The sequence below is a fragment of the Vidua macroura genome, chromosome 1 (assembly GCF_024509145.1).
Source record: "Vidua macroura isolate BioBank_ID:100142 chromosome 1, ASM2450914v1, whole genome shotgun sequence".
Classification (NCBI taxonomy): Eukaryota; Metazoa; Chordata; class Aves; order Passeriformes; family Viduidae; genus Vidua; species Vidua macroura.
The window spans coordinates 141,200,702-141,214,135 of NC_071571.1; the positions used below are offsets into that span (position 1 = coordinate 141,200,702).

A 13,434-nucleotide genomic window follows, 5' to 3' on the forward strand; every position below is an offset into this window, starting at 1 on the left:
AATTTAGCCCCATCAGTGAGTGCAAGAGCACAACTCACTGGGTCTGCCTGTTGGAATATCAGAGTTTCAAGACTGGGAAACACTTGGATTGGGCTTTACTTGGGGGTCAGATTTTGACTGTGGTGAAACTCCTTTCTCACGTTTTAGCAAGAATCTGCCATAACTGGTAACAACTCTCTCCATGAACAATCTCCTGCTGTACCACTCTTCGGTGGGTGAAAGTTTGAAGGAAAATTTGCTGTAGCAGTGAAATTTGACTTTTTTGGGGCACACAGTAATTTATAGCTATGAGGCCTGGAAGACTCTTCTGACTTACAATAGTTGCATGTTGGTGTAGTTCAGAGGCAGCTTTCCACAGGAAGTGCAGCCTGGAAACTGGCTGAAACTGGCTGGAAACTCTGCATACCATCCTGATGAAACCACCATGGCAGCAGGAATGTTTAAGACCCCAAGAATGACATTTCCCTTCAGAGGCTGTCAGGGGAGGGATGGAAAAAGAACCAAATAATTTTTAATTTTCAACTTCTTCCTTCTCTGCCATCTGTTTTTAGATGAAAAATAACATGTGGAACTATAATCCTGGTTAAATAATAAACACTACTCACACTTTTGATCAAAATGTGACTGAATACTATTTCCTTAGGTTTACCAGGTGAGAAAGGAGAGAAAGGAAATCCAGGTATTGGAACACAAGGACCCCGAGGCCCACCAGGATCCACAGGTAAATTTACATTTAAGGCATCTGGATTAGACCATTCTGACCCACATGTGAAGAAGCTTACAGCAGCTCTGTCTTTCTCCTTAAGGAGAGCAGCAGTTCAGGCACCTTAACTGTCATAATGTTCTTACTACGTAATATCATGTTGGGATATGCCACATGATGGTGTCACCCATCACACAAATATTTTCATTTTCCCTATGATAGACTGCTTCCCCAACCCCATCTTTTTAAAATGTTTCATGTATTTTTTTTTTCTGACATGGATTCTAGAAGGGGAAAAAATTAGTCTGGACTAATTATATTTGTTTTCTCATTGACTTAATGTCATACCTAAACGTGAGTTGACAGAGGAATGTATAGTAATTAAGCACATTATATCACATGGATTTATATTTAGGTCCTGAAAAAGCAGAGCAAGTGATAACCAGGTCCTGTTGAAATAGGAGTAAAATTGCTCATGAGGATATCCTGGACATTAGGCACTGGTATCGAGTCACAGCATTACCCAGAAACTGTATTGAAAGGGAGTGGGAGGAATCAAGAGCTGTGCAGGCATCCAGGGCTGTCCTCTCCCCATGAAAATCCCTTTCCAGAAGTCTGATGTTTGGTGAAACATTTGCTCCAGTTCTGCCTAGAAGCTGTCTCTGGCAAGGAAAATGAAGCAGCAGCCAGAGAGGAAGCTCATTGGAAGGGGGTCTCCTCTCAGGCTGCTGCTCTCTCTTCCTTGCCAGAGGCTGAAGTCTTTCTCTCAGCTTGCCCAGGGGAGTCAGAGCCAGGATGCCTTCCTTGCTCCTCCTCTCAAGCTGTCTCCTAGAAGTGTTTATAACAGAGTCAGTGCCATGTTTTCCAGGCCAGGAAAGATGGCCTCATATCCCTGCTTTTGTGAAAGACACTACGCAGATGTTTCAACTCCCTGTTCTATGCAGGACCTCCAGGAGAAAGTCGAACTGGCAGCCCGGGACCACCAGGATCTCCAGGCCCACGAGGTCCTGCTGGTCACACAGGATCCCCGGGCTCACAGGGTCCTGCTGGGCCTCCAGGGTACTGTGACCCATCCTCCTGCGCTGGGTACGGCATGGGAGGTGAGTAGCCAGGAGTCGGGACAGCTGCCGTTAGCAGAGGTGTGGGTGGCATTTTCTAACAGCCCAAGTGAGATGGAGGCTACCGATGAAACTTGCACTAAAATGTGGTGGCTCCCTAAAAACCTGCGTGCCCAGTGGCTCTACTTTTTGGGACTGCAGCATGAAGAGAAGGTGACCCAGCGTAGTGACCAAAGGAAAGTGACCACCATCTGATCCCAGCCCACCAAACCGATCCTGCCTAGTGGGTTTTGTCCTGTTTGTGTTTGTGTAGTTGTACGAGCCTGCTCCATCTCAATATTCTGTATTGAAGCCCTACCAACTCATGTTTGTGACAGCAGAGTTTTTACACTTGTAGTTTTTCAAATGTGTTGCTCAACCTCCCTTTCCATGTGCCTCTGAGTGGCATGAGAGCATGACCCTTACTAAACCTGTAGTAATGTAACCTGGCACAGGGATGCACGTGTCCATCATTAACCAGTGAAGTCATCTGGAGAAAATGATTCTTTCTATATCTTCTCTGTATCCTATTTTCCCGTCTCGTTATAGCACGGAGAGGCCATGGGAAGAAGTTAACACAATTACCAAAAATTCCATCACCCAACCTAAAATAAAAATTTATTAGTAAAGCGCTAAACTACAATTGTTATGCATAAGGCATATTTGTTTGATGTTTAATCTGCCCCTGAGCTGATTTGTATGTTTTACTTACCTGAATGTTTTTGTTGTCGTCTCTTCCTATCCTTTTCTCCTCACTTCCCCTCCCTGTTGTTCATTTCCTGTTTTAAGGCCCAATCCCTTACAATGGCTACCAATCCAGAAGGTGAAAGGCTCATTCTGGTTCAGGTCTCATTGGGCTGAAGGTCAGAGATGGATGCTGAACTGCTCTGTGCTTTCCAGCAACGATAATGACTACCTTTAATGAACTTACAGCTGCTGTACATGCACTTGGCTTCCTGGCACTGCTAAAAATTATTGCCTGACCCATTTTTGCCCGCTAGTCGTGTATTCTAGCTCATAATTGGAATAAGCTATAGCAGGCAGAGTGTGTAGTGTATAATAAGCACAGTATTACAACTGGACATTTGACAAATTGTGGTGGTGGTTTCCAACTAACTTGGCTGTCTGTTGGTGGGTTTCCAATTGCTCCAGCTTATTAATTTTGTTAAATGTTTTCATTGTTCCTTTATGTGAATAAAAGATGTGTATTTAAAGATTATATATATATACTCACACACATGATATAGAAATATATCTATATATAAAATGTCAATTTCCTAATGAATGCTTTAATTTTCTACTCCCCTTCTCCTGTGTTAACCGTATGAATACTCTTGGTGGTGGTGGGTTAAGGTGGATACGGTGAGCCAACTGATCAAGACATCCCCGTAGTGCAGTTGCCACATAACTCCTACCAAATCTATGACCCCGAGGACCTTTATGATGGTGAGCAACAGCCGTACGTAGTTCACGGGTCCTACCCCTTACCATCCCCATACTCCCAGTCCTATCCATCACCTGATCTTGCTCAACCAGAGTTTACTCCTGTTCAAGAAGAGATGGAAGCCGTTGAGCTGAGATCCCCGGGAATCAGTCGCTTCGCAAGGAGGATAGCCAAAAGGAGTGCCAAGACCCCAGTACGCACAAAGGCGAACGGAAAAAGCCCCCCTCAATGAACTGTTTGAAAAAGGGAAACATTTTATGCACACCTGTGTTTGGCCTTTTGCCCCGATGCCTCACCTGTCACTGAAGATGTTTACAGGCTCTTATGTTAAAGGAGAAAAAAGTGTACATGGCCAGTTGACACAACAAATAATGGTAATTATCTTGCATGCCAGAAGTTTAGTATGTTAGTGGGTTGGTGCTAGCTGATGATGAAAGGTCACTTGTAGATCTTTCTCTGGAGTACTGCTCCGTTCACTCTTCAAAGTGTATCTGAAAAAAATGCATCTGGCTAGGTGGTGTACGTAGAACCATTCACAAAAGTTAATGTTTTGTTATCCATTTTTTCCCAGTTGATTACTTTCTCTTTGTTTTGGATGAATTGCTTTACTAGCAGAGTAACCTGACTAAATCCACTGGAGAACAATACATCAGGTGTCCTTGCACCCAGGTTATTATCCTTTTGTAAAGATTCCTTACATTACAGATCACTGTTTTCTAAACTCACCTAAAATAAAAACACAAGAATGTTCCATGGGAGCACACTGATAATTTATTGTGAACCTCTTTCATTTCTGTTTTGTATGCAAATAAAAGTGGCAAGCTTTTGTATGGTAATTCTGTATTAATTTACTCAAAACAATTGCATTAGCTCTTCAGGGGACAGAATGCAATGAGAAGGAAATATATTTCTGGTTTCCAACACTTTGGGACAACAGTTTTATTTTAAAGGATGTAGTATAAACATTATTTAGCCGTATTTTTTAAGTTGTATATGGACAAATGCAGAGAGTAACTATGAGCTGAGGTAGTTGTACCAACTGCACGTGAAATTGAGATGTGAGATTCCTTATGTTGACATGCCCGAGTCAAAAGACTGGCAGGCGTACCTGGGATGGCAACTTGGATCAGCTAACAAGGAGAGGAAGGCAAAACGACAACCCAACCACTTGAGCACAGAGCAATTCATTATCTACAAACAAGGTAAGTTAAAAAAAGACTCAATAAACAGCTTTGAACAGCACTGGAGACTGAGCAACATTTAGCTCAAGAATGGCCATTTAAGTTGAAAGCATAGGTTTTGAACACTTTTTCTTCAGCCCTATACCAAGATGGAGAGGCTGTCCTGTACATCTCAGGACTGTCTTCCTCTTCATTAATGAAATCTGTTCTACTGGGCTGTCAGCAGACCTTCTCCTAGTGAGGAAGAGTCACTTCAGAAAATGCACTGCACAGGTCCAAAGGGATGTTCTAGTTGGTAACAAGCAGAGCTACCAACACTGGAGTCCAGAGTGTGCCATCGTCAAAAGCCATGCCCAGTGGAGCAGGGCTCTGCCTGGCTGCTTTCCCAGGCAGACAGAACCATAGGGATATTGACTCTCCCAATGACAATCAAGTAACATCTCAACATCAAGAATAAAATACCATTAGGAACACATTTAATGACAGTCAGCAACTAGAAAGTAGAGCCACCTTTGCTGTTGTCATTCAGCACATCCAAGATTTAGATGCAGACAAACAGTAGTCTGAAAAAGTAAGATTATAAAAAAATAGTACTTGTCATTTTGTTCCGTAGAGCACAATGTATCAAAAGATGGCCAAAGCTCAAGGATGAAAAATTATGGCTGGTGACCATAATTATTCACTGCTCCTCCTGCACGGAATAAAGTTTTGCGACTTTTAGAGTGAGCTACTTCATAGCAGTAGTCAATGTATTGTTTCTTGAGATGCAAATACTCATTACAAAGGTATTAATTCTTTAATAACATTATCAAATCAAATGTCGTTAAAAAATACCAGATCATGCAATGCAGAGTACAGATGGCATTAACAAGATAATACCTATTCTTAGCTGTTTCAAATACAGTAATTTCTAGAATCTTACCAAGTCGAATTTGCTAACAGCTGTCAGAAACATAAAGTATAGAAGGGTTGGCTGAGCTGCACAGATCCTTCCATAGTAGAAGAATTTTCTTTGAAGGAGGAGAGACACTCCTGATGGCACTTCTTCTTTCATTCTTATTACTTCCTTCGAAAATCTTTAGGTCTGTGGGGGAAAAAAAGGTATTTTAAGAAATGCATGTGCACTACAGTGGCTTTGCTTTAAGTCTGCAGTAGCATCCTCATCTAGTTTTATTTCCTTACTCTGGTGAAGTTTTTTTGACAAAGAACATCATTATCTGGATTACACAAACACAACAAATTAAAGACATTTACAAAGACCTCTGAGAATTTACAGACATCAGGACTAGTTGGTCACTCCTACTTTCCTAAGCAAAACAAAAAACTATCTTGAACTGAATGCAGTCTTACAGGGCTTTAAACACAGGCCCTGATTTATCTCCACTTTTAAAAACTGAATAATCCATGCATAAAGTGGTTAGTTTTAGTTAACAGCACAGTTTAACACAACACTACTAAAATAGTTAAAACTGATGATTTTTAAAATCCCCTAATATGAATCTTAAAAGTTCTGCAATCCCCTTTGCTTGGATGAGAGATGTAGAAAACATTCAGATAGAAGCAAACTGCTGTTTGCAACCCTCTGTGATCTGCTATTCAGGCACATCTCTCTCCCTGCCTGTCTGTCACACATCCACTGGCTGCAGGAACCACATTCTTCCTGAAACTACACAGCTCAGACCAGCTTATGGCTTTTAGAATGCTGAGTTTGCAGACTCAGCACATCTACATCCCTAACATGTCCTGCAGAGAAGTTGCACATCCTGGACTCTGCCCAGTCACTCCCCAAACCCCCAGTGCAGGTCAGGGTCTCTGAGGTGCCCAGGACATGCCCGGTGTTTGATCAGTGCAGAGCGGCCAATCCTCGCAGCCCCCATCCCACACACAGCTGCAGCCTGCAGGCACACAATGCTCCTCACTGCTCCTCTCCTCTGTGAATCAAAGCAGCTTGGGGAACTCTCCAGGACTCAACAAGACAGGTATTAACAAAGAGAGACATCTAAAGGAATACAGGGCCAGATTTGCCATGAAGTTGAATGGAAAATTCTGGCAAACAGGAAAACCTGCAAACAGCTACAGTAACCAAGTTAAATTTCCAAAGGTGGTACATTTTATCTGTAATTCAGCTCAATAATGGAAATGAAAAGCAGACAGCAATGGAAGCAGACAGCTTACTTTAAAGACTGAGAATTCAGATGGCTGCAGAGATGCCACATAGAAATCCAACACTTGTTTAGTCCTATGTTGCAGTTTTAGAATTTGCCAAGCAATAGCACTGCAAAGTGAAGTCATTCACACAACTCTTTTATGAGCTCATAGGTTCTCACATGAAAGCAACTCTGGAATTCAGATTGTGTTATTTCAAGAGTAGCATATAAAATTGTGTGAATTTTACAGAAGAACTATAAAGAAGAGCTAGTGTTCATGCTGTAAAGAATCACAAAGCTGCTCTGTTCCCCATTTAAATAGCATATTCTCTATTAACATTTGGACTTGTATTTTTGTGCATGGCAGAACTGCCGCAAGCACCATATATGTTGTTTACATACTTGCTTAATGTTGAACTTGAACATACTCAATGTTTGATGGCTGGTGTGCGCTGGGAAGTCAAGTCACACTTCCTAGAATCCCAGACTTCAGTACTTGGAGATATTCATAGAATCAGAGAATGGTTTGGATCAGAAGGGACCTTAAACATCCTCTGGCTCCAGCCTCTCTGCCATGCCATATTTTGTTACTTAGATCTCACCCTGCATGCCAGAATAGGTATATCATTATATCAAACTGTTTGTTGAGTAGTAAGAGTATGGGATTTTGAAAAATTCTCAGCAGCGACTTAGAAGTTTTATCACTATCTCCATCCTAGACAGGTGGACAGTGCTGGAAGACTTTAGGCAACGCAGCATGGCAAAGACATCCTTGTCTTGCAGCTTATAGTTATTATTCTTTCTTTTTTAGAGACCAATCCATTCTATTGTGAATTGCTCAAAGGATTTCACATTTTTCCATGAATGGCTCCCTTAAAACTTCCATCTAGGGTTATGCTGGAGTGCTGCAGAGCTATAGGTCTCACAGCACTTTGTTCTGGGGTGAAAACCTTTTTTTTTTTTCTTGCTTGCTTGTAATCTGCGTTTCAACTTTAAAGCTCATTGTCTTAAAATTTAAATGCATAAAAATGCATAAAACACTGGACTCTTAAGTTTGCAGTCTTATGAAGTTAATGAAGCTTAAAGACAGGATTTTCCACACTGAAACACTTGTGTGAACAAATACAAAAGTTTTCAAAGCCTTTTCTATTGCCACAGTAGGCTTTTTATGCCCACTAGTACTTGGCTTTTGGACTGCTTTTGAAGAATTCTTGGCACCAGGAAAGCTAAGCCTTGGAAAACACTGACTTTGGCAAAATTGTTATAGGCATTTTGTCAGATGAAGAATATGAAGCCACAAAAATGCTGTCTACTCAGAGAGAATTATGAACTACTTGTGAGCATCAATGGGTAACTGCTCATTGATAAGTGACACAAATCCATGTGAGAGTCGTCTTCTTTGATGGCAGCACTTTTGCCTTTCCTCAGCAAAGGCCTGAGTTTATGCACTTGGAACTAAGGAAATGCTATCTCCTACAACAGACAGTTCAGAAATTCACCCAAAGGCAAGATTTCACATAGCTGCTTCTCTTTTTCTTTTTAAAGTAACATTCTTGGGGGAAAAAAGCTTTGCTGTATAGTGACAGGAGACTCCAAGACAAAGGGAAATAGGGGAATGTGGGAACCGAAGTCTCTGCAATCTATACTGAATGAAAACTGCTATGTGTTCACTGAAAATATGCAACATTAGCCTGTACAGCAGATGTCTGCCACCAAAACATGTAAAAAATACTTGTCTCACTAACATTTTTATACTCCACATAAAAAGTGTTAAGACAGTTCTGTGAGTTCTAGGCAAAATACTCAGCAAATTAAATCAGCAACTCTTTTGTTACAGGAGGTCTCTCAGTGCTTCTCTCTTAACCACTGAGTAAAAGGCACTGAAGAGCTGGTCCCAAGCTCTGATTACAGCTTTTAATCTCTTAAAGCTGCCCAGGGAGATCATGGATTCTCCCTCTCTGAAGACACTCAAAACCCACCTGGATGCATTCCTGTGTAACCTGCTCTAGGGGACCCTGCCTTGGCAGGGGGGTTGGACTGGATGATCTCCATAGGTCCCTTCCAAATCCTCACAATTTTTTGATTCTGTAAATTCTCTCCATTTTTATCCATACTCACAGCTATCAGAAGAGAAACACAGCTGATGTAAAATGCTGACAATCCACAGCCACTGCAACTTAAAGAACATATAAACCTGCATATATGTCCAGCTCCTAGGACCAGCTTTTGTGGTGGAAAACAAAAGGGCCTTAGTGGTCCCCACTGTAACTGGTAGAGAGCTTCCCAAAACTCTGCAGAATTGATGTATTTCATATAAATGTTGTCTTTTGATACGGATGCCAGCCCTACACTCTGCAGCATTGAAAAAAAAACCAATGGACTGTGAGAGTTTTCCCATTTACAGGAAAACAGTAACTTCTTTGCTCTGTACCCCACTTCATGAAATTAGGCTGAGGTCAAACGAAACCCTAGAACATGGAGAAGTCCTGCCTTTCTTCATGGACTTTAAAGATGACTTGAAGAGGTTCGTGTCCTTGGCCTAAAGCATGCCACTGTAAATTCTCTCTTCAGTGTCTGCAGATTTCAGAGTTACAGTTATGTTTTGAAAAGCACTGCAGAGTGTAGTGCTGGCATCTGTGTCATTAATTAATACTGAAACTTGGTGAACATACATGTACTTCCCTAGCAACTCCAACCAACTCCAGCATACACACACCCCTTTGTACAGCTGCATGAAACAAGGTTGTCTTTAACCTAGGTCAGTTCTCTGATTCTCCATTCTGTTGCCACACAAGCAGAATGGAGAGGCAGGAAAATGGATGGATAATTCTTAAAACCAAGCCTTACTGCCAGAAACAATGTTCATGAAGCTATGACCTCAGCCTCTGAGCATCTCAGATGGCAAACAGAAACTAACAGCACAAAAAGACCTACTTGCAGATCTGCAACTATGATGGGACCCCCCCCCGCACTTCACAGAGTATTCAATATTCTTTTTCAGTGTGATGTGAAATATCCACTTTCAAGGGTATTTTTCCTGAGAGGAAGGACAGGACAGAGACCCTCTGGAATAGTTAAATGTGTTCAACTCTCAACTTCTGGAGTGAATATTTATTTCAATCAGCTCTGAATAGACTTGCTGCACAGCTCCATCTTTATTAAATTCTTGGCAGCACATTCCAGCAATGATGTTTCCCTTTGCCTAGCAATGCTTTGTGGAGGAAAAATGGCCTCAGAAAAATAAAAGAAGGGGGGGTGTGTGTGTTACTATATGAAGGTCAAACCTAAGCAATCACTAGTCCGTGTTATACTGCAACTAACTTGATTTCAAAAATATACAGGACAACTTCACCATTTCTAGGCAAACAAGCTAAAACCTTGTAGCATCTTACAAGCAGACAGGTTAGCATTACTAACCTCAAAGAAATAATAAAGGCTGTAGAGTAATATATGACACTGTCTATTTTATATGTACAGCAGTTATTTTGCAATCCAGACAATATTTTAAAAAATATTTTCTCTTCATTTTTAATGACCTGTAATACCTTTTCATAACTACATATTTGAATCCAAATGTTTCTTTGTTTCTTAGAACTTCCAAATGTACTGGTATTAGCTATAACAATATAATTTGTAGTCAACGTTGCCCTTTCTTCTTCCAAAAGAAGTGACCCACCTCCCTAGTTTCTTCTACCTCATGCTGCAGATAAACAGCATTTGATAACATGAACTTATCTTCTTTCAAGCTCAAAAACCCTGGATAGCCATCTCTCCACTAACAATCCCTACTCACATGGTTTTGCTGTTACACTGCATTGTCTGAGACTTTTCAAAACAAGTTTTATGAAGTCAAATCTCATGGAATTGTTGCAGTCATTTGTGTGCTTGCAAGCCTGTGTTAATGACTGCTAACGGTTTCAAACCTGCCTCTGCTGAGGAGTAAGACAGTGCTGCACAGTGACCTGCCAATACCTGCTCCTGATTCAGCAATGCACACCTGGTGTGGAAGCTCTGTCTCAAACTGCAATTTTCTCTTCACCTGCGGGCAATCATCTCACCATTGGAGCACATGACCCAGAGAGCTGGAGTTCCCTGGAATTTCTGCACTCTCAGCAGCAGTAACAAGGAGTGTTCAGAAAGGATTTACTTTTGCATCAGCACTGCAAAAGGTTGGTGCCTTAGGGCTAACTTATGTCACAGGCTAATACAGTGACTAAGATGAGAGCAGTGGTACAAGAGCAAAATTTGAAGAGTATAGGCTTAGAATTTTGTTAAGATTTTACTGCTTCCATGAATGAGAGAAAGTACTCCAGATGTATGAAAACCTCCTTAAAATTCATAACCATCCTGTAGGAAAGACACATCCATCTCTTCCATTCACAGTCTGTACAACACTTTGTATTACCTGAAAAATTTAATGTCTGGCAGGATTCCCATTTGCATAAGTTATTCATCAAAAACAAAGCCAAAGAAGTATTGGTCTTAACTCACAGTTATCAATATGTTTTAAGAGTAACTCACCCCAAAGGGTTTTAGGTCTGTGGCTGCTATGTTAGCTTTTTATCCAGCAGCCTTTTTCCCCCACCTTCCCCCAACCTGTTTCCTGAACAGTGCAGCGCCCCCCAAAGGCTGAAGGAGACTTCAGCATGACTGTGTAGTTTTACCGAAGCTCTCACTGACTTTATTATAAAAGTTTCAAGAATTTTAAGAAACAACAAGGATAAAATCTCTCCAAACGTGGCTGAAAAACTAGACACACACGAAGAAATAATTAAAGTACTTCTAACGTACCCCTAATTTTTTAAGTACTTATCAATTCATATCCACTAGCTCATAAAAGTCTCATTTAGGGGAATTTATAAACAGCACTGTTTTGAACAGATGACAGACTGGGGAAGACCAAGTCGTGAAAAGACCTTGTGGACTGATCATGCCACTTAGCCCTCAGCCACTCTGATCCCATTACTCTGTGCTGGCAGGAACACTCGATCTGTATTACTGGGATACTCTTCTCCATAATTCTGGAAATCACCATCACAGGAACGTGGAATTATTCCTAACTGGTGACAGTTGTCTGCTTGTACAGAATGGTTCTATGGCTCATCTTTCATATCTGCTTATTAAGGGCAATAGGTGGCTTTTAGCCTTTTCTTATAACAAAAGGTTCCAAATAATTTGGTTTTGTCTAAAATTAGCACATAATATATACAACATGAAATTTGTTGTCTATCTGGCACACATTTTAGGGTTATGTTATGAATAAATTGTGAAATTTTGAGTATTTAAGATTTGTTTTTCTAGAAAACTTCAGCACACAGACAAAATTTACTGTAAATTCCGAAACAAGAGGAATATATGTATTTTTCAGGAAAACTTTGCAAGTTGTGCCAAAGTCAATAGCTATTAGGTAAGGGGACTATAGCTAAAGGGGATTTTGAACACATTTCATCTTTTTCACTAACCACACTAATAAATCAAAACCCAAGGATCAGACATTGCTATCATTCCCTGGAAAACCGAGTTCTGTGTTTATACTCAAACATCAACAGTTCGGTGCTGGGGCGGGGGGGGAGGGGGAGAAGAATCATTCCTCTACTCAAGGAGTACCTATTATCCCATGGTAGTTCTATGCCTCTGGTAGAATAATCAGTGAAATAGCTAAGGATATTTCAACTATCACTAAATTTCCAATTCACACTGTGGCCTATTCTAAACCCTCAAATCCTCTGCCTGGGGCACAAGAAACGTTTCCATGTAGGTGTTGTTCTCATGCAGACTGTTGTCTTGCCTAAAAAGCACTTCTAGAAGTATAACTTATTTTGCTTGGAGAACAAACCACAGTAACAGAAGCTGCATTTTGTAACAAGAGTAAGAAAGGTGATACTGCTATGACAGTACAGCTATAGTGACTAATCCTCTTAAGCAGAAAGAAAACTTAAGATGTATATTTTGTGGTTCTCAGCTGCAATTTGTTTGCTTTTTTCTACATAAAACTAGCACCTGTAGTTTTTAGAAAGTGTCCTTAAATCAAGTTATCTGATATGCTTTTAGGTACTCTTAGTGAAAAGAAGAATGGCTTATTGAAATTTTAAATAAAGCAGTTACAACCTCAGTTTCTGTAAAAACAAATTAAGCAAAATTGATCTAAGCTTTTTTTAAACTTACTGTAATTTCCTGATTTTGACCTAGCTTAAATGAATTCTGTTTGGAAAAATATTTAATTTAAATCAATGTAATATGCTAGTAAGCTTCATCTTGGTAAGATGTTTTTTGAAAATAGAAGGTTACTCTTTTGGTGATATATTCTGCTAAAAACTATAGGACTGTATACAGAACAGCACTGTACACTTGGCTTTGGACAAAGAATTATGTTATTCTTCAAATAAACAGAGAAGTGGGTGAAGGAATGGTGAAATATTTTCCAGACTTACTGTCAGCCACAGAAGTGAAAAAAGGAAATCTAGACACTTATAAAAGAGTGATTAAAAATTAATCTAATTCTAATTTCATCTGGGCAGGTAGTTCAACAGTATCATATACAACCATTCTCCTATTCCTTGTCAAATTTCCATTCATTTAGTTTCTATTCTCACATATGAGATAAACAGGTTTTAAAGGAAGGGGAAAGTTGCTTTGGAACTTTCTTTTTGGGAGCCTCTTCAGAAAGTTCAAGTAAAAGGGCCCAATTACCCATTTATTATCTCTTACCTTCAACACTCATTTTAGAAACAACCTAAGCTGCCCCCAGGTAAAAGGTATGAGAATCAGTAGCACTGATCTGTTTTAGGTATGCCAGAGAAAAGCCAGTAATTGAATTCAATAGGCTAAACAATCTGAACATGGATGTGTTGGATTTTTAAGA

General features: G+C 40.3%; 2 protein-coding genes across 5 annotated transcripts in view; one reads left to right on the plus strand and one right to left on the minus strand.

The window, feature by feature from the left end:
• Positions 1-4,080, plus strand: part of COL14A1 (collagen type XIV alpha 1 chain) — a 112,281-nt gene extending 108,201 nt beyond the window's left edge. Inside the window, exons 46-49 of one of the 4 annotated variants that reach the window (XM_053993911.1) lie at positions 644-721; positions 1,648-1,803; positions 3,154-3,246; positions 3,337-4,080. In XM_053993911.1, the coding sequence (XP_053849886.1) occupies positions 644-721; positions 1,648-1,803; positions 3,154-3,246; positions 3,337-3,476 (467 nt within the window). In that variant the 3' untranslated portion in view covers positions 3,477-4,080. Of the gene's footprint in view, positions 1-643; positions 722-1,647; positions 1,804-2,589; positions 3,074-3,153 lie in introns of those variants that run through there. The other 3 variants (XM_053993990.1, XM_053994064.1, XM_053993828.1) reach the window with 3 other exon arrangements.
• Positions 3,993-13,434, minus strand: part of MRPL13 (mitochondrial ribosomal protein L13) — a 30,020-nt gene continuing 20,578 nt past the window's right edge. The window contains exon 7 of the mRNA XM_053994290.1: positions 3,993-5,509. Within this exon, the coding sequence (XP_053850265.1) occupies positions 5,485-5,509 (25 nt within the window). The 3' untranslated portion in view covers positions 3,993-5,484. The remainder of the gene's footprint in view (positions 5,510-13,434) is intronic.